Source organism: Panthera onca, chromosome D1 (genome assembly GCF_046562875.1).
Source record: "Panthera onca isolate mPanOnc1 chromosome D1, mPanOnc1 haplotype 2, whole genome shotgun sequence".
Classification (NCBI taxonomy): domain Eukaryota; kingdom Metazoa; phylum Chordata; class Mammalia; order Carnivora; family Felidae; genus Panthera; species Panthera onca.
Window position 1 is genome coordinate 53,598,180 of NC_138348.1, and position 21,652 is coordinate 53,619,831.

Sequence of the window (21,652 nt, forward strand, 5' to 3'; positions counted from 1 at the left end):
GATAGAGGGAGACACAGAAACTGAAACAGGCTCCAGGCTCTGAGCTGTCAGCGCAGAGCCCAAGGCAGGGCTCAAACCCATGAACCGTGAGATTATGACCTGAGCCAAAGTCGGTTGCTTAACTGACTGAGCCACCCAGGCACCCCAAGAGTAGGTACATTTTATGTTGACACAACCAAAAGAGCTGACAAAATACTATACAATACTGATTTACATTATGATGTCTTGTATATGAAATGTGGGTTCTCAAATTCATCAACATGCAGCCTTGTCAAGCTTTCTAACTTTGATAAGGTGAGGAGCACTCTGTGCTTCACTGGACCACCTTTGGTGATGAAAATGACTGGCTGGCAGGTAACCATCTCATCGGCCCCACATCCTGTATTATTTCCTTTGAAGAATGAGTTGGATTAGTCCCTGGCGAATCTGCTTTGTCTTAACACTGTAGATGATGGGGTTGAGCACAGGAGGCACCAGAAGATAGACATTGGCCAAGAGTAGACGGACAGCAGGTGCAGCGTGCTTCCTGAAGCGGTGCACCAGAGCCACGCTGATCATGGGCACGCAGTACACAAGCACCCCACACATATGTGAAACACGTGTTGAGGGCCTTCTGTCTCCCCAGAGGTAATGCCCAGCACAGTGTAGAGGATCAACACATAAGAGAGGATGATGAGCAGTAAGTCCAGCCCAAAAGTGGAAATAATGCAGAGCCCCAGGATGCTGTTGGGACGTGTATCGCCACAGGGCAGCTGGATTAGATCTAAGTGAAGGCAGTAGGAGAGGGAGAGGACATTGTGGCCACAGAAGGGCACACGCTTCAGGAGGAAGGGCAGTGGGGACATGAGCATCACACTCTTTAATCCAAGTGCAGCACCAGTACCAACAATAAGGGGCCCTGTCAGGATGGCGGTGTACCTCAGTGGGTTGTAGATGGCCAGAAAGAGGTCCACCAACATAGCCAGCAGAACTCCTGACTCCATGATGGAAAATGAATGTATGGAGAACATCTGCAACAGGCAGGCTTCAAAGCAGATCTCATTGGCACCAAAAAGGAAGATGCCCAACACAGTGGGCAGTGTAGAAGTAGAGACACCAAGCTCTGCAAAGGCCAGCATAGGTAGGAAAAGGTACATCGGCTGGTGCAGAATGGTGTTTTTCCTGATCACTGCCAGGATCGGGCTATTGCCCATAAGGGCCACCGGGTATATGGAGCAGAATGGGAAGAAAAACCAAGGGTGCAGGGCCTCCAGACCAGGGAGGCCAGTCAGCAGGAAATATTTGGGAATGAATTGACTGCTGTTGAACATTTTCCTATGTCTGGAGTCCAGGGACTTTGACCAAGGCAGGTGCCAGAGATACAACCTGGGGTGAGACACATAAAGGTTATTGGAGATTGGGAACCTGAGATTTCCTCTGCCTTGTAGGATCTGCCAACTCATGTCTCTCCTCCCATTCATGACCAGTACCTTTTGGTCTTCGATGATAAACAAAAATGTGGAGTCATGCTTGCAAATAGGTATAGCTCCAGAATAAGGGAATCTGGTAGAGTATTTTAACATCATATTTAAAACTGATCCATAGTGGGTTCACTGAGTATATTTGATGGGAACTGAATGTTTTCCATGTCTCCATCAAGAGAGGGTATTGTGTAGTTTTAAAAAGACATCATCAGAAGGACACTAACACAATGAAAGCTGTAATCTACCAGACATTCTATAAATTCCCTATTAGAAGATGTTGGATTTTAAGGAGCCAATGGGGATGGGGGTTAATAAAATTACTTCAATGTTGGCATAAAATCGATCAAGAGATACAGCTACTAAATGCCCATCTCTGCTACTCCAAGTAGCATCGAAGACTGCTCTTCACTGGAGACACAGACTTATCTAGTTTTACTGGATAAAACATCTCTAAATTGGGCTCAGTTCTCTATGTTCCTTCTTCAACCTCCCGGATGATCCCTTTGGCTCTTATAAACAGTAGGAGAAAGCACAGAAAAAGTCAGTGTTTTTAAGGTTAATGAAAAGAACCCACTGGAATTTCTATTAATGGAAAGAAGCATTCTGCCTATTGGAGAATTCCCATCCCATTGTCAATCCACACATGACAGCATGGTTAATCAATACTTACTATGTCAATGGAAACGACGGGCAGTAGTTCTGGAGCATGGTCCCTTCAGATCATATTTCTGAAACTGCACATATAAAAACAAAAATATTTATCCATGATGGCCCACCTCAATAGTGCTGATATCTTCTGAAACCCTGTCTGGGAAGGCAACATGCATCTCTTTACACTATCCAAAAGATGTATCTGTTGAGAGAGGCAGAGACCTCTACATACCAAGAAGAGGTATCTATGAGAAGACTTCTGACCTCAGGATGAAATATCAGTTTAAAATCTATGTGTTAGAAAGAAAAATGAGAGAGGAAGAAAATGATATCTCTCTCATCAAGTATAGAAACCCAGATCTTATTCCCCACTGGAAGCAAACGCAAAAACATGACATGGGGAGAAATATATAGGCAAAGAGGAAGTTAGAGATACTGAGTGGTGGGATATGGTTGAGTCTGTAAGCCATGTTTTTAAATTCCTGATTTCTACTTTCAAGTGAGCTCTATGTTTAAATATGTAAAATGGAAACAGTCATACACTAGATAAAAAAATTAAGGGGACTAAACATAATAATGTATATAAAAGAGTCTTATAAAGTACCCAGTAATCATCAGCTATAGGAAAGTAATATTGGCCATTGTGGAGGACATTGGCTCTTCAGTGAAGACCCATGGCTTCTCTCTGAGGGCTAGACTTCAGTGATGACATAAGGTGTTCCTTGATCAGGAACCTTTTATGCTGCTGCTACTCTGAGCCTGACCGCTTTTCTAATTAGTATACTGTCTCTTTCATCTTGACCTTCCATTCCTCAATTCCGCATATTAACAGTCTAAGTCATTTACTTCCTTTTATAGTGCATAAGATTCTGATACGTTTTTAGCAGTCCCTTGGATTACTTAGAGTTCAGTATTCACTTAAAATTGTGCACCTTATTTATTGCTCCCAGTTTGTTCCTGTTATGTATTTTGGAATTTCGGAGCAGTGTGCATAAAAGATAGGGTTGCAGACTATGGAATCAGATTGCCTTGGTGGGAATCCTGACTCAGTCATGAGCCGAGGGGCTCTCCATTCCCTATCTGTAAAGCAGAGAATCACTATAATATGTAGCCACAGGCTTGTTTGAAGCTTAAACAAATGAACCTGTATGGAGCAGTTAGCATACAATACACTTACAGTAATTGTTACTTTGCAGGTGAAATGATAATAATCGTGTCAATGAAAGTCAGGCTTTTAATTTTTATATAATCATTTTTCACTCAGACCTTTCTCTCTCCATCTTTATGGATAATATTCTTTTTCTTTTCTTTTTATTTGCAATTAAGCAATTTCTTAATTGCCTAAGATTTTCTAGATTGAAGAAATCAACTTTGTATCTTTATGCCAGCCTTTTTACATTGAGTCATTATAGGTGTCTGGAATGCCTCGGAGACATCATTTACTCCTGCTTCCTTATCCATCAGGGACACTGCATGTCACCCATATTTTAAAAGCCTGCTGCTTTCCACAAGTACCTGTGAGCATTAAAAACAAACAAACAGGGGCGCCTGGGTGGCTCAGTCAGTTAAGCACCTGACTTTGGCTCAGGTCACGATCTCACGGCTCATGAGTTCAAGCTCCATGTAGGCCTCTGTGCTGACAGCTCAGACCCTGGAGCCTGCTTTGGATTCTGTGTCTCACCAGCCCCCCCTCCGGCTCTGCCCCTCCCCTGCTCATGCTCTGTGTCTCTCTATCTCTCAGTAATAAATAAACGTTAACAAAATTCAAACAAACAAACAATGTTTGCCTGAGAAGTGAGCCCCTGTGTAGAACTGCCAGTACAGAGTATCACCCACCACCTCAAAGGAAGCCCATGAAGCCTGAGAGAGAATATGCCTGTGTGTGGTACTGGCTGTGGGAAGGGAGAGTGGTCTGAGGTCCAGCCTACACTTTGGGTTTGTCGTCTTCATTGTCTATTGGCCAGTGTATTAATTTTGGAGACACCAAGAAAAAAAGGGAAAGAACCTGATTCTAAAATGCATGGGATCCCCCTGGCACTTCAAAATGGTCTGGTGGAGAGGGAGTCAGTGGCATCTGAACATCATCCATCGGTGTGAATTAGTAAGAGGAACAGTGATTTTTGCTGCCCAGCTACTGTTGAGGATGAAAGGAAAAGTCTTCGTATCCCGTACGTTCATCCTCTTTGAATGGCATGCTTCTTAGTGCTGATAAAACTCCAGTGAGACCTAGCTTCTTGACTTGACTGGTCTGTAAATCCTGACATACCCTAACATGTCTTTTCCCTCCTGGTAATTCCTGTGCTTTTTTTTTTTTTTTTGTTCTGTTTTGTTTTTGTTACAGTTTACTTTCCATGACTGTTTTTCCTTTCTTAAGCACTTCAGCATTTAGTACAACTAAAAATCACATTTTAGAACAAATACAACCTGCACCGCTGTTGTATAACATCTGGCTCAGATGTCAGTCCTGGGATGTCTTCCTTATGTCAGGCATGTGGTTAATCACTTTCTGCACCAGCACCTCTCTCCTCTAGCACTCAGTCCCATATATTGCTGTTTAGTTGTTTGTTAGTCTTCCAAGGAACACTTAGGGCCTGTATTTTGAGCATGTCCCCAGGGCTTTATAAAAGGGAAAGGATAAAGGGAGGGAGGGAACAGGAAAGAAGGCACATGTTGATGTATGGTGATATATTCTAGGCTGGGAGCTTAGGGCAGGAAGTGGTGGAAGAACTTTGTCTTCTTCTATCGAATGAGAGTCTCTCTGTAATATCCTGTTACTTCATTGTAGATGAAGAGCTGTTATTATAGGAGGTCTGAGGTCCATGCTGATGAGTGAGGTGTGTGGGTTGAGTGGGAAATATGAGGACAGGCTAAAGCAGGTCTTATCCTGAGAATACTCAAAATGACCCACTCTTATATATTTTACAGCTTGAGAGAGTGAGAAGTTGGCATTTCAAGTGACTTGCCAAGTCATGCTGGCAAAACTGCAGTTAAAGAGGAGAGTGAGGAAGCCTGGACAAAAGCCACACAAGGAAGCCGGTGATAAATGGGTTGGGCATGGGGATGAGTCAGCCAGAAGAGGGTGAAGGACTGTGAAAACCACAGGTCATCAAGGAGCTAGGGTTGAGAGGGACCAGGCCCCACAGGTTATGTGGCTGCCTGTATGGGATGGAGGGGACAAGGACCATTGGTGTGGAAAGTGAAAGAGAGGAGGGTAAATGGCCCTAAGCAACAAAGATTTATAAAGAGAATTAAATATCTAGTTTAAAAAGATTGGATTTGGAGACAAAATGGCGGTTTCCCTGTCCCAGATTTCCTGAATTAACAGAGAGGAGTTGAGTAAAACAGACTCAAGTGTTTCTCTGCCATAGTGAGGGTTTCTGGATAAAAGTCTGCATCCTGCCTGGAGGGCAGGGGTCTTTCCTGGCAGGAGGAAAGGGGAACAGAAAGCCCGTACTGGAAAGGAGATGCATCTCAGAAAGAAAACCCCGCGTTCAGATCACCTGAACAGATTTCCCATTCTCCTGATCCCACAGGTTGGACTTCAGGCCAACCCCGTTCCTCTCCTACAAAAACCCACCTGCCCTTCAAGGTGGCAGGTCTCAGGCCAGATCTCCACCTCACTACCTGGAAACAGGGGCTGACTGGCCTTCTTCTTTATCATGACTTCAGAATTAGCCTTCTCCTTCCCCCAGTTTTGCCAGTCAGTCCCCTGCTGGACACAGGTAAACCAGCCTCAGAATGTGCTGCCTCCAGGCCTACAGAAGTAATTAAGCCAAGAGCAGAGGATCCCAGGGGATGCTGTCTGGGGAACCTTAAGTCAAACTCTGAGAAAATATAGAACAAGATGATGCATGCATGTGTGGATGTGTAAACATACACGTCCATGTGAGCATTCTTTTATGTGCATTTGCAAGTGTGTAAATTTATGTAAATGTGCATATGAATACATGCCTGTGTGTGGATATGTGTGTAGATGTATACGTAACCATGCTGCTTGTTTGAGAATTTTGTTTGCAAGTTTGCATGAATATATGAGCATGTGTCCACAAATATATTTGAATGTATATTCACGTAGGTGGTGATATGACATAGGTATGTCCTTAAGTCATTAACCCAAGGAAAGAACCTCCAGATCTGAGAAAAAAGGTGCAATTAATTGAATGTAGATTCATGTCTGTATATGTGCATGAGTGTATTGCATTTCTCTCTAATCTTATGTATTTCTATGACAGTATATGTTTGCTTAAAGAGTCATCTAAAATACTCTTATAATTGTCTTATATCCTAATCCTTATTAGTCAGTGACATTCCTGTGTCCTGTAGGGACAGGAGAAATTGCCTTATGCTGAAACTGGCAAAGTATGATCTAAGCAGCCCTTGGAATTTGCACCTTGTACTAAGATCTGGCAGTTCTTTTGTTAGGTTAGTGGCTCAAGGACATACTTCTGTCAGTTCGTTATACTACCAAAGGTCTGACACACTCTCGACCCCAATTTTTCTCATTCTGGTTATAAATTAGGCTTTCATGCCTCTCCTCAACTTAGTTCTGTCCCAGACTATGATATGGACAAAAAAAGCAACATTGGAAAGTTCCTCTTAGATCTAAAAATAAAGTTATCCCCGGTGAATGTGTATAGTAGAAATATTATATTTTGATGAATTGTGGCCAACTCGGAGGTTAATCCAAAAAATGTGAAGTGATGATTCAACTTCCCGAATCATCAGAGTAACTTATCACCAATGACATTATTGTACAATTAAAGTTCTACCAAATAAGTAGAGGAGAAAACATAAAAATCACTCTGAACATGCAAACATTTGAGTAAAAAATATAATCATTCTTTTTAATGTAAGAAAGTAGTGGATATATATTTGTATGTGTATACATAAGTAGTAATAAGCATCAACTTTTTTGATTTTAACATTAGAGTTAATTCATGATGTACCATCAAACTAAGATAGGTAAACAGAACTTGCTTTGTGGTATGAAGGCTCTAAAAAGAAGGTTTCACTCATTCCTCATTTGGAGTTGCTCTAGTCCATTCCCAACGTCTCACTGTGTCTTCCCCAGTGAAACCACCTTGAGGATGGCCCTGTGGATCTGCTGGGTCTTGATGCTATAGAACAGTGTTCATCAGGGGTGGGAAGAGCACAGAGACAGTGCCCATGAAGATGTGCACCAAGGGTGAGGTGTGGTGCCCAAACCTGTGCACAACAGACAGGCCTAGCACAGGCACATAGAAGCAGAGCACAGCCAGGATGTGTGAGACAGAGGTGTTGAGGGCCTTGAGCCTCTCCCCGGCAGAGGCGATGGCCAGCACAGTGTGGACGATGATAGTGTAGGAGAGCAGGATGAGGAGGACATCGGAGCCCATGGCCAGCATGATGATGCACAGCCCATAGAGTCTGTTGAAACGTGTGTCAGAGCAGGTCAGGAGGATCATGTCCTGGTGAAGGCAGTAGGCATGGGACAGTGCCCTGGGGCGACAGTAGTCAAACTTCAGTAGGTGCAGTGAGGGTGCCGCAGTGATGGCAGCACTCTGCACGCCCAGCACAGCCCCGGCCAGTGGCACACGAGAACCTGTGAGCACTGACACATAGCGCGGTGGGAATCGGATGACCACCGGGCAGTCCAGAGCCATGGCGAAGAGCACCACTGACTCCATGAAGGAGAAAGAGTGTAGAAAGTGTTGCTGCAGAACACAGGGCACCAGGCCCACCATCCTGGCATCAAACCACAGCACACCCAGCACTGAGGGCAGCGTGGACATGCACGGGCCCAAGTCTGTCACGGCCAGGATGGCCAAGAAGTAGTACATGGGCTGGTGGAGAGAAGGCTCAGTTCGTACCAGATGCAAGATGGTAGCATTACCTACGAGGGCCACCAGGTATCCTACAAAAATGGGTAGTGAGATCCAGTGGTGAGCCCATTCCAGGCCTGGGAAGCCAGTCAGCAGGAACGTAGAGAAGCTCGCGTTGGCATTTTGTAGGGTGGATATCCTCATTCTCAAGAAGTCTTTTCACTCTAGGGAAAGGGGGTAGTACTTTAAAGGTTACTAGATCGTTACCATGAACACCTCTGTTATCACTGGACACCAGTCCCCTGCTGATGTGGGCTCAATGACCTCTGGCCTCTGCATGCCGTGGACTCAATGACCTCTCAATTCACCAATGCCCACACAAACAGCTTGTCCTTTTCCTGCTTCCTCCCTTCTTTCTCTTCTTCCCATTCATCCCTCTACTTACCTCAGTGACGGTAAGCCTCGACAGGGGTTTTCTCTGCTTTTGTTCTTAACCACTATTGAAAGATAAGGTTGGGTTTTTGTTTTTGTTTTTTTTTAACTTAGAAAAATTTAGAGCTCCACCTTAATAGAATGCTGAGATACTCTGAAATTCTGTTACTCCTAAGTTGTCTTCTGTGTCTGACCTTACCCCTTTGAGATTTTCCTGTAGAAGAAATTATATCTAATTTTTCTAAGCAGATTGAGAATGCCTTAGAGAGTTTCCTCATCCAGTCTGCTCTCCACTTTATCTGCTTATTGCCATTATGAGATCCTCTGCACATATCCCTTTGATCGAGAGAAAAGTTATCCTGCTTCCCTCCACACCCAACCTCTCTCAAAGAACCCAGGACTAGCTCTCTAGTACCTTATGCTTCAAGCATCTAATGTCCCTGGGAAGTCATGCTCATTCATCCTATATAGTCTACCTCTTTAAAGCTGCTTCCCTTACCATAATTCCTGGAATTTCTTTATTTTCAAATCTAAATTCAGAGTCCACTGACATTCCTCTTCCTTCCTTCCTTCCTTCCTTCCTTCCTTCCTTCCTTCCTTCTTTCCTCCCTTCCTTTGTTTTAATATTTATTTAGTTTTGAGAGAGACAGTGTGCAGGTGTGTGTGAGTGGGTGAGGGGTAGAGAGAGAGGGGGACAGAAGATTCAAAGCAGGCTCAGCCCTGAGAGTAGAGAGACCGATGCAGGGCTTGATCCCACAAACCATTAGATCATGACCTCAGCTGAAGTCAGATGCTTAACCGACTGAGCCACCCAGGCACCCCTTTCTTTCTTTCACCCTTTCTTTCACTCTTTCTTTCTTTCACTTTTTCTTTCTTTCTTTCTTTCTTTCTTTCTTTCTTTCTTTCTTTCTTTCTTCTTCTCTGTGTTTTTAAAGGTACCTCTCCTCAGAAATCAAGCTGGAGACCTGACACAACTTTAATAAATCAGGGCAACTTATTAGAGTGTATTTCCCAAGTAGGTATTGCAAAAAATGCATATCAGTAAGTGTACCTTGAAACAGAAACAATAATGACAAAGCTTGTTCTTTGCTTAAATTAGTTTATTAAAAACCAAAAATAGGGATACCTAGAGAGGTGCTCACAAGACAAGCCCTGCTATCCCGGATCTCCGTGCCTGATACAATATTTGCTTCTGCATCCTCATCAGTAAAGTAATTATAATGATATTTCCTAATTAAAGAATGGATGTGTTTTTATTTGCACATGATTTATATAAAATTTAGCACCAAGTCTGGAATATAATAAACAATAAATGTATTTGTTGTTGTCAAAGCACTGATTTTCTTGTATTCTTCCCCTACAGTTTTTACTCTTTATCTCCTCCTGTTATGAAAAAATTAACTCCATCTCCTATTTAATATGACAGTGCTTTAGACCTTGGCATAAGTGCCATGTGACTTTGGAAGATTGGGGAACTACTGACAGTCAAACAGACTGAGGGAGTAATTGGGGCAAAGTGATAAAAGGGGATACTGAGGAATAGATCACAACACATACTGAGGGACAGATAGGGATGAAATTGTGGCCTTAATAAGAATATGCTGAGGGAGACCCATGGTTCAGGAAGCAGAGGAGGCTGGAAAAGGAGGAAATGGATGAAGAAGGACAGGGTGTGGTGAACACTGGTGAGGAAGATGTTGAAGGACAGGAAAGGGTCAGCTGGATGTCAGAGAGAAAGGAGCTTGTGTGACTTCGAGGAAGAGCCTGAGAAACACAAGATGAGGACATGTGAGGCCGACCTTGGAGGACAGAGGAGCTGGAGGATGGTGAAGCTGAAGTCAGAGAGAGGTTTGTGGAAGGCTGAAAGGAGGGAGACTGCCAGACAGACACAGACCGAGAACTGGGGAGAGGTCAGGGCCTGAGGGACAGCGAAGGGGAAAACCAAGGGCTAAACTGATAGGAAGCTTAGAGACTGAGGGAGGATTGGGGGGAGGGAGGAGGACAGGGAGAACAGAGAGGGGTAGGGGCAGAGTTGAACAGAAGAGGGAAATTGAGGAGAAGGAAAAAAATCTCCTGTGAGACAACTTGAGAGAGAGGCTAGGCAACAGAGAGGCTGGAGATGGGGGATGTGGTCAGACACTGAGGCACTGACATGGAGAAGCATGAGGAACGGAGGGATGGGAAGGCACCTGGGAATCTCCCACAGCTCTCTGTTCAGTCTTACCCTCTCAAGCCCACTGGGCAGTGAAGAATCTATGGAGACCTGTGGCCCTCCAGACACAGTTCATTAGGCAGTACAGTGTGGTGATGAAGGAAGTAGCTCTGGAGTCAGATCTACATCCCAATCATAACTCCCTCATTTATTAAGTCTGTAGTTGTGCAAATTATTTGCTTAATCTCCGTTTTCCTCACCTGAAAGAGTAGGCCAGTTACTCTCCCTGCTTTGTAGATTATAGAGCCATTTACAAGAAACTAAATGTGGTGCAGTTAGAACCATACACTCAACGGCTGTAGATTATTATCTGCCATTTCCAGCACTGCCTTCTTATTGGAAGATCTCCACAACAAGTATCTACCATATGAGAGCTATAGCTCTTCCCTTCATTTCTGCAGCAAGCTCTAAGGGAAGGTCAATCAGCAATCCAATAGTAGCGAGGAGTGAGAAGCTCAGGGTTGGGACTTTGAGCTCTTTAAGCAGTTTTTGAACAGCCAGCCACATGACTTTGGTGAAGTGACTGAATCCTTCTCCACGTTTATCTTTTTCTGTGATGGAAAATTTTCACATGTTCCCTGCCTTCTTTCCAGGGAAACTATGTTGGGAGCCACATACATTGGGATAGAGTAGAGATTATGATCCATCCCTGCCATAATCCTGTATCACTCTAGTCCAAAGCCCAGCCCAGTGCTGGGGGAGGTCACCAAGAGGCCATGACTATAGGTTGACCTGCAAGATGGACCCAGGTGATCCAAGGTTTCTGACCCTTCACCTCCAGCCTTGGAATGTGCATTCCACCTGCCTTCCCCACTCTCAGAAGCTGCTCCAAGGACACAGCCTTAAAAGAGTAAGGTGTTTTGAGCCCATCTGGATGGTGTACATGACCGAACCCGGTTAAGATTCTGGTGATGGGTGCAGAGAGCTACTTTTCTTGTGGTTCCCAACATATGCCTTGTATATAAATTCCCTTGCTTATTAAACCTGCCGTCTACCAATCTGGAGGGGCCTGCCTCCTTCATTCTCTCCCTGCCCTCCATGTACCAGGGCCAGTTTCACATTTTACCCAGGAAGCTGCTGTGTTTGCACACCAACCCCCAGTTACAAATTTTTGTCTCTCTTTCTAACCCAAAAGATCAAGGGGGAGATACCATGGAACAGCAGCTCTAACCACAGACTGGCCATAATCCTGGAAGCTGCCCTATCCCATAACCCTCCTTGTAGACTTGCTAGATAAGAGGTACTACAAAGGTCACTGGGTTGGCTGCCTCTATCCACCTTCAACACCTTACTGGTCCCTTGTTGTCTGTGGCTTCTTTCCCCAACCCTGTAGTTCTTCTCACTTCCTGTCCCAGCCTCTTCTGATTAAATCAGGATGCTCTGCTGCAATGGCACTTATATGCCTCTCTGTCCTCCCTTGGGTCTTAGGCCCTCAGAGGAAACTATTTAGATGGCTGTAGACCTGCAGACACCGAAGAGGGATCAGTATCTTCCCAGAACTTAGTCGTTGGGCACACCATTTTTCTTTCATGGAAACTTAGCAACTCGCAAGTACCACCATGAGATATTTCGGCAGATCAGATGATTCTTCATTCTCTTCTCCCACTAGCTGCTATTGTTACAAGAAAATTTACTGGTTGACCCTTCTGTGTTTTTTTTTCCCAGTCTAGCTTCCCTTTGAGACTCTCTTTCCTGCTAGGTAGTTATTCCTGCTCATTCATTCAGCAAATATATAGACACTGAAATCTTTGGGACATATACTTAGATGCGACGATCAATAATACATAATCTCTGTCTGCTTTTGAGAAAATGATTGTGTTTTGTAGGAGGCGGACTTGAAAAGGACTAACTCTTCATGACAGAGTAACAAACCAAAAAGATTCACAGGAAATATAAGGATTTAACAGATATTCTTTACTCTTTCACTGGATCCAGCATTCCAGATAGGGAAGGAAACATACAAAGGCTCAGAATTGTCACAAAACAAGATATTATAAAATTATGTGAATTTCAATGACCTGAAAAATGTGTTTCAGTTATATGAAAAATATGTATTTTACAAATAGAATGCTAGCTCTGAAGTCTTAGGAAGGCATTAGGATATTAAATAACATGATTGTAAAGAAATTTTTTGCACATGGGAGCATAGAATTGGTGCTGGTAAATGGGTTGTGCAATTTATTGTCATTAGCATGAATATAACTTTGATGAGTCTTGTTTTGTTGGTTGGTTCTCATTTTTTATTGAAGAGGAAGGCATGGTAGCTGAAAACATAGACACTACACAGGTATAGAAATTCTATGTATAAACTTAGTACTAAAGAAGTTCATATCTATAGCATAGAAGTTAAGGAAAAACTAAGTAATTTTTTTTTTACTTGAACTTCCTTCAGCAAAACAGGCCCTTGTCCCAAATAGACTGACCCAATATGGAGAGAAGGTCTGGCATAACCATCTAAGAAAATTATACAGAGTTGTAATTGGGCCGTGGTCTAGGATGCAGGAGATATTTAACTAAGGAATGTTCCTTTCCTATGGGAACCTCAAGCTCCTCATTTTAAAATGTCAAACACAAGAACATCTACTTCATAGCTTTGGTGTGAGAATTAAATAAAACACTGAGCATAAAAATTGTTAGCTTTCAGGGCACCTGGGTTTCTCAGTCGGTTAAGCATCTGACTTTGGCTCAGATCACCATCTCACAGTTCATGGGTTCGAGCCCTGTGTCAAGCTCTGTGCTGAGGGAATCCTGAGGGATTCTGTGTCTCCCTCTCTGTCTGCCCCTCCCCTGCTCACACTCTGTCTCTTTCTCAAAAATAAATAAAAAACATTGTTAGCTTTTATCATCATTGCCATCATCAACATAATCACACATACATGCTCTTGTACTCTTTGTAAGACATTCTTTTCAGTTATAAAACTCAAATGTGGTTTTTTTTGGAAGCTTTGGGTAATAAAAAGATGGAGAAATGCATAGAAAAAAGACATATATCATAGCTTTTTTCCTATGGATATAAATAGCTGTTGCACAGCAGTTGCTTTTTACAGAAATATTTTAAATTTCTTAAATTTAATATTATGTTGAAAATAGTCCTCTCAGTATTTATGTATACTTTTTAATAGCCAACTAATATTTTATCAAATGAATATACTATAATTTATATAACATCCTCTTCCTAGATACTTGGGATGCTGTGAGGTTTTTCTTTATCAAAATGAACAATGACACAATTAACGTGTAATATTCATTTATTTATTAATACAACAGATATTTATTGAGCACCAGTGTAGGTGTTAAAGATAGCTCTGTGACCACACAGAAAAAATAGATCCTTGTCCTCAGGGAATGCAAATTTTCATTTACAATTATTTCAGTAGGATAGGTTTCTAGAAGGGGTGCTTCTGAGACAGAGTATGAATGCATTTAAGTCTTTCAAGGCATCTTGCTTTCTGTAAGAGACAAATCAATTTATGCTCTCACACCAGTGTATGAAAATCCCTTCTTTCCCATGTGCTTGTCAGCACAGATCTTGATTATGAACTCTTTTAATATTTGCTTATTAACAAGATTAAAATATGTTAATTTGAGTTTTAAGTACCTATAAGATAGAAGTTTTCAACAATGTCATTATCTATATTTATTTCCTAATTGCAAAAAGAAAGAAATTTAGTGGCCTGTTTGTTCATAAGTGGCAAAAATGGGACTCAAAGTCTAATCCAAATCCAAATCCTATGTTCTTTATACCTCATTCTGCTAACAGGATCCACAGAAAACAAGTTTCCATTCCATATGGGGAAGCCCATTCTGAGTGTCAGAGCCAACATTCAGTAGTGTGGCCTCCTCCCATGGAGACTTCAGTTAAAGCTCAGAATGGAACCTATGTTTAAGGAGCACTTGACTTTAGGACTGGAAAGACTCTAGTGCTCCATAGGGTCTCCCACGCCCAAACCACTGGGGTTCCAATGGCCCTCTACTCACACACACACATGCACACATACAACACTACACAAACACAAGAGTTTTTACATCCAGTTTTAGAGTTTGGTTCTTTTTGAAATTTCATTTTGTATTTTTGTTTGTATTTAAATAGGACATATTTTAATTATAAAATATAAAGAATGATATAATAGCGCCTGGCTGGCTCAGTTGGTTAAGCATCTGACTCTTGATTTTTGGCTCAGGTCTTATCTCAGGGTTGTGGGTTCTCACCTCACATCAGGCTCTGTGCTGAGTGTGGAGACTGCTTGGAATTTCTCTCTCTCCCTCTCTCTCTGTGCCTTCCCCGCTTGTGCTGTCTCTCTCTCTCTCCCTCAAAATAAATAAGTAAATAATTTTTTTAAAAAAGAATGATATAATAACCACCTGAGTAAATATACATCTGTATGCATACCTGTTTTTTTTTTTTTTAATGTTTATTTATTTTTGAGAGAGAGAGACACAGTGTGAGTGGGGGAGGAGCAGAGAGAGAAGGATACACAGAATCTGAAGCAGGCTCCAGGTTCTGAGCTGTCAGCTCAGAGCCCATCGTGGGGCTGGAACTCATGGACCATGAGACCATGACCTGAGCCGAAGTTGGAAGTTTAACCCATTGAGCCACCGAGGCTCCCCTATGTGTACCTGGTTTTAACAAATCTTAACATTTTGCTTATTTGCCTCACGTTCTTTTTCTAGATCGAATTAAAACCTTCCATGTAACACAGCTTACTTGATTTACTTCTTTCTTTTCCTGGAGCTGTTTTCTAGCATTTCCTATTTATCAATCTCAGCATAGTTTTTAATGCTTTTCCTGTGTACAGATATATACAGGATATACATTTGGTATTATCAAGTTTTTTTCCCCAATTTTGCTAACTTTATTGATAAAATTGGTGTTTTTTGTTATTTATTTTATTTTTCAAATTTCTTATGAAGATGAACATGTTTTCAGATGTTTATTGGCATATTTGTTTTTTTTAATGTTTATTTATTTTTGAGAGAGAGAAAGCACAAGTGAGGAAGGGGCAGAGAGAGAGAGATTCAGGACCGGGAGCAGGCTCGAGGCTCTGCAATGACAGCAGAAAGCCTGATGTGGGGCTTGAACGCCAGAAGCATGAGATCATGATCTGAGCTGACATCAGACGCTTAATAGACTGAACTACCCAGGTACCCCTGTCATATTCATTTTTTGTGTATATGCATTGCCGATTCATATCTTTGCTTAATTTCTTGTTGGATTCTCTGTCTTTTAAAATTTTTGCTAATTTATAGAGATTCTTTATATATTCTGAACCTTAAGCATCAGTTGCTCATATAGATATACATTGCAGATGAATCTCCTAGTTTGGTTTGTGTTGTCTCTTTGTTTCTGGTATATTCTGTTTTACTGTATTTTCATTGTTTGTCTATCTATATATGTGTATCTACTTATCTATTCTCTTGTATTTTCTTTTAAAAAGCTTCAAATTTTCCTTTTAACATTTATATCTTTAATTGGATACATTTTTTATGTGTACTATAAGGTAAAGATCAAATTGTATCTTCCACATGGATAACAAATTTGGCTAGCACTGCTTATTAAATAACACAAATTTACCTATTTTTATTTTTTAACATTTTTTCAAGGGTTTATTTATTTTGGGAGGAGGGGCAGAGAGAGAGGGAGCGAATTTCAAGTAGGTTCTGCACTGTTAGCTCAGAGCCTGACATGGGGCTCGATCTCACGAACCATGAGATCATGACCTGAGCCAAAATCAAGAGTCAGACGGTTAACTGACTAAGTTACCCAGGTTCCCCCCCAACTGTTTTTAATGTTAACTTTTTCAAGTGCCATCATATCTGAGGTCTTTGTCTGGTCTGCTGCTATCACCATCTCTCCCATTTTGGCCAAGCAAACAGAAAAAAAAAAAAAAAAAGCCAAAATTTGAATCAGAAACCAGTCTGACAGATATCAACCATGTGTGTACCATCCAAAGGAATGGTATAAACTAAAGAAAAAAAAATGAAGAGGTGGGGGACACTGTAATATAAGGGCAGGAAAAATTACCTTGTGTGGAGGCAAGGATATGGTAAACTCTAGACTCCTAAGTCCATGGAAAGAAAGAGAAAATTGAGTTTATAATTTTTTTAATATTTATTTTATTAATTTTTTTAATTTTTTTAATGTTTATTTATTTTTGAGACGGAGAGAGACAGAGCATGAACAGGGGAGGGGCAGAGAGAGAAGGAGACACAGAATCTGAAACAGGCTCCAGGCTCTGAGCTGTCAGCACAGAGCCTGACGCGGGGCTCGAACTCACGGACTGTGAAATCATGACCTGAGCCGAAGTCGGACGCTTAACCGACCAAGCCACCCAGGCGCCCCTTTATTTTATTTTTTTAAATGTTTTTATTTATTTTTGAGAAAGAGCGAGAGACAGAGTGTGAGCTGGGGAGGGGCAGAGAGAGATGGGAGAGAGGGAGACGCAAAATCCATGCAAGTTCAGCACAGAATCCACCCTTAGGGCTTGATCTCGTGAACCACGAGATCATGACCTGGCCTGAAGTTGGAAGCTCAACCGACTGAACCACCCAGGCAACTCTTTAATGTTTATTTTTGAGAGAGAGAGAGAGAGAGAGAGAGAGCAAGTGGAGGAGGGGCAGAGAGAGGGAGACACAGAAACTGAAGCAGGCTCCAGGCTCTGAGCTGTCAGCACAGAGCCCAACACAGGGCTCGAACCCACCACCATGAGATCATGACCTGAACCAAAGTTGGACACTTAACCAACTGAGCCATCCAGGCACCCCAAGAGAATTTAGTTTATTAAACAGACTCAGCAAGGTTTCTGTTCAGGCAGATCAGGAAGGAGGGGTGGTGGACTATATACAAGGTTTTCCATGCCTCAGGACTGTGAAGAATAACTCTCAGTAAGCACTTCCAGGTCATGGTAACCTGTGGCATAGGAGGCTGGAGGCCTAGAGGGCCTGAATTGAGTGAAGCAGAGCTAGGATACTGATGAGGAACACCCTTTGATAAATGCCATCATAAGGGAATCCTCTTGGTCTTCCCGGGTGTGAAGAGAAACCGTTTCCCTAGAAAAGAAGTTCTCTTTCTCAGTTTTGAATCTCTGCTTATGCATTTATGTATCCAAAAATTAATGGCATTTATTCATTGAGCATCTGTTCTCTGCCATTCATTGTATTTATGGAGATGTACTGGTTAACAAGATGCATAATTCCTCCAGGGAGCTTAATTTAGAAATCCATTCTGGAAAAAGACAAAAAAAAAAAAAAAAAGAAAAGAAAAAGAGAGAGATGGGGGAGGAGAAGGAGGAGGAACTAAGCTGGAGCATGAAGCAGCACATTATTATGTGACAGATGTTATGCTGGGAAATGCAGGGTTCTGAGGGAGCAGACACACGGAGCATCTACTTTGATGTTGGAGAGAGGGCCCTCAGGGAAATATCCATGAGGAAGCAACCCCAATGCTGAGACTCCAACATGAATCTCATTTAGTCAACGGTATGGTCAATCTTCTCTGCCAGTTTTAGGTTCACAGTCTCCTGAGCGATGGGATCATGACTTACAAATGTTTGCGGTATTTTCCTTCATTGAAATTTTGCCGCATGTCATGTCATTGTGCAAGATCTCACAACCAAAGTGCCTAGGAACAAACACTGACTTCTGATTCCCGACAGTAAGTCCACAGGAAAGGTAAAATCAGAGATGTGAGGAGTCAGGAGTGGGGTCAAGGGCTTTTACTAGATGAACAGGATGAGGAGGGAGCACATCCACAGAAAGATTTGGAGGTGTTTTACCTAAATCAGCCATTAGGGAAGAGTGACAGGTTCTGATTCTTCCATTGTGACTAAAGAGTCCAAAGGACATGGCTTAACCAGTATAGAAAGTGAAGAGAAGGACTTTGACCAGGTAGAGAAGAGGGAAGCAGTCCCAAGGAACCATTAATGAAAGGTACTTTTCTTGAGGTTAATTTATCTCTTCTTTTCCAGGTTCTGTTCTGGATGCTTTTTAATGTACTTTTCCTTTTTAATTTTTGTTCCGTTTCATTTTTGTTTTAATATTTGTACATTGCTGATGACCCTCAACAGAATCTTCTTCTGGGCCGTTTTTGGTGCTACCAAAACAGCAAGGTCTCATACGTAGGAGGAATTATAATTTAAGCAAGAGAACATCAGCACTCGTAACCCATAACTCAGGAAGGAAATCCATACGTATTTTAATTAGGGCAGTGGAAAAAAAACTTGGGGAACATGTGGGGTGATGGTAGGTTCTCAATGCTGTAAATCTTTGGCCTGATTTGGGAACTTCTCCTGGGTACCCTCTGGAATCTTTAGCTCCAAGACTTAGTACTGACCTTCTTAAGACCGAGGAGTTTGCTGATGATGTGGCGGATCTCCTTGGTCTTAATACTGTATATGATTGGATTAAGCATGGGAGGCACAAAGAGATAGACATTGGCCATGAGAAGGTGGACAGCAAGTGGGACGTGCTTCCCAAAGCGGTGCACGAGGGACAGCCCCACCATAGGCACAAAGAATATCAGTACAGCACAGAGGTGTGAGGTACATGTTTGGAAGGCTCGGAGCTGCTCCTCTTGGGAGGCCAGTCTTGCCACGGTGTGCAGGATGACCCCATAAGACAGTGCAATGAGCACCAGGTCCAGCATCATAGTGAACACCACCACTGCCAGCCCATACAGGTTGTTGAAGGTGGTATCTGTGCAGGCCAAGTGTATCACTTCCTGGTGTAGGCAGAAAGAATGGGAAAGGACTCGAGGCCCACAGTAGGGAAAAGTCTTCAGGAGGAGGACAAGGGGAACTAGGGCCACAGGTCCCCGGAAGATGACAGCCAGACCTGCCCTGATCACTCGCTGGCTAGTGATAATGACCGAGTACCTAAGGGGGTGGCAGATAGCCAAAAAGCGGTCAAAGGACATAATAAGGAGCACTGAGGACTCCATGAAGGAAAATGAGTGGATACAGAACATCTGGATCTGACAAGCCACAAAGTAGATACCATGAGATTTGAACCAAAAGATTCCCATAGTGGTGGGCAAGGTAGACACTGACAGTCCCAGGTCAGTGAAGGCCAGAAAAGAGAGTAGATAGTACATGGGTCTGTGCAGACGAGGGTTGGTCTTAATAACTATCAGAATGAAACAATTGCCTGAGATGGCCACAAGGTACATAAGGAAAAAGGGGATGAAGATCCAGTGTTCGGTGGTGTCCAATCCAGGAAAGCCAGTGAGGTAGAACATGGGACTAAACTGAGTAATGTTGGATAAGAGCATGAATTGAGGGCTGAAGAGAGCTATCATTCCTCAGGGATGGAGCTGAAAATAAATGGATATTTCTGGTTATTAGCTCTTCCGGTCTCACTAACAATCACACAGAAGGAGAATCATGACCATCATCTTCTTTGCTATCATCTAGTTCACTATTATCAATTCTACCATTCTACTACCTTTTGTCTTTGATAGCACCACCTTCACCAGATTTTCTTCAGTATTTCTGCAATTTCTATTCCTTCTCAGCCTCCTTTGCTGGCTTCTCTTCATTGCTCATGCTTGAAATATAACCATTCCTATTCTGAGCAATTTTCTGGCCATACTCTATTGTTTCTCCTGGCAATATCATCACTCAAATGATTTTATTTACTATCCATACATTGATAAATATCAAATATATAACCCGATAATTTTTACTTTTTATTTTTTATTTCTAGGCTCCTACCTAGCAGCATGTTGAGTGAGCATCTACATCTAGTTGTTTCAAAAGCATGTCAAAAATTCAACTTATAATCACTTCCCCCCAGTAGGGTTTTCATTTGTTATGTTTTCATTAACTCAGTATAGGAAATGTAGACTTCAGAAATAAGTTGAGGAAAAGACATATATTTGAGAGATATTAGTAAATAGGCTGGACAAAACCTAAGAAGTGAGCATAGAGAGAAGTTTCTAGTATTGAGCCCTGGGCAAATCTGGCATTTAGAAGTAGAGAAGAGAGGCTTCACTAAAATATTCTGAGGGAAAATAAAATCCCAGTTGCATCAGGCAAAAAACAGGAGATGGTGGTTTTGGGTGTAAGTGTCATGAGGGATTAATCAATTAGATATAATATCACTAAGGGGTCAAGGTAATAAGGACTGAGAAGCGACCAGAGGATTTAGCGACGAGGAAGTCATGGTTGATTGTGAGAGAGCATTTCCATGGAGTGGTTGGGAATCAAATCTGATTCTAGTGTCCAGATGAAGGAGGCAGTGTAGGATTCCAGGCAGAGATGAGACCCATTGGTTGTTCATAAATTCAAAGTGGAACTGGTCAGCATTCTTGTGTGTTTTTGACCACTGTGTTTATCGGCTCAAATGCAGAAGAGAAGTATGTGGAGAGTTGAAGTTAGGGTAGGCTTGTATGATGACAGTTCAGGGTCTATCAAAGGAGTAATTATGATGATGTGCTGTGGACACTGCACTGCGTAAAATGAAAAGTGAAGACATGAAGGAGTGAGAGATGGTGAAAAAGGACCAGTGGTCTAGAGTGTGGAATGGGGTTGAGCTGCCAATTTAAGGTAAAGGACGCAATCCTTGTTAAGAGGAGGTCAGGGAGCTGAAAGTGTGGCTGCTGATTGGATTAGGGGAGGGAATATTGGAATCATAAGAATTTAGTCTGGATCAGTAGTGGAAAGAGCAAAGTGAGTCAGTGCTAAAATTTTAGCCAATAAAATGGGACTGGAAAGGGCTGTGGATGCAACCAGGAGGGGGTAGCGATGATGGTGCATGCTGCCAACCACTGGAAAGAGTGCAGAGGAGGTGGTGAGAAGGAAACATGTTCTAGAAGACCAATGCCAGCCTTTCATCACTTTGACAAGGGGTGAAAGGATTATCCATGTGTATCCTCTCCATTGCTTCACCCCTAAGTTCACGACTCAACCAACCGTCCAACGGCTTTTTTTTTTTTTTTTAATTTAGCTAAAGCAAAGCTTTTAAAACTCACCAACGATCTCTAGGGGTGGAATTCAATAGCAACTTAGTCACACCTGACCTCTAGAACTATTTCTTCTTTTAAAGGCTCTCTCTTGGAATTCTTGATGACAGGATCGGCTGGCTCTCTTCTAATTTTT

The 21,652-nt window shown here is 42.3% G+C and overlaps 3 protein-coding genes across 3 annotated transcripts; all 3 read right to left on the reverse strand.

Annotated features, from left to right (window-relative positions):
* Positions 1–384: 384 nt before the first annotated feature.
* LOC132662407 (olfactory receptor 51I2-like) lies at positions 385–1,310 on the reverse strand. The gene is given in 3 exon segments (XM_060607880.3): positions 385–595; positions 597–623; positions 625–1,310. Coding segments are annotated over 3 exon segments (924 nt in total).
* Positions 1,311–7,231: 5,921 nt separating this feature from the next.
* Positions 7,232–8,119, reverse strand: LOC132662406 (olfactory receptor 51L1-like). The gene has a single exon (XM_060607879.3). The coding sequence runs from the start codon at positions 8,117–8,119 to the stop codon at positions 7,232–7,234; it is 888 nt and encodes a 295-aa protein (XP_060463862.3).
* A 10,745-nt stretch (positions 8,120–18,864) lies between these two features.
* OR51M1 (olfactory receptor family 51 subfamily M member 1) lies at positions 18,865–19,824 on the reverse strand. The gene has a single exon (XM_060604415.2). It carries the CDS (start codon positions 19,822–19,824, stop codon positions 18,865–18,867), a length of 960 nt encoding a protein of 319 aa, XP_060460398.1.
* Between the last annotated feature and the right edge of the window lie 1,828 nt (positions 19,825–21,652).

Bases quoted from the DNA above. Each gene is read 5' to 3' on its own strand.
- LOC132662406 (XM_060607879.3), bottom strand. From the start codon at position 8,119: ATGAGGATATCCACCCTACAAAATGCCAACGCGAGCTTCTCTACGTTC.
- OR51M1 (XM_060604415.2), bottom strand. From the start codon at position 19,824: ATGCTCTTATCCAACATTACTCAGTTTAGTCCCATGTTCTACCTCACT.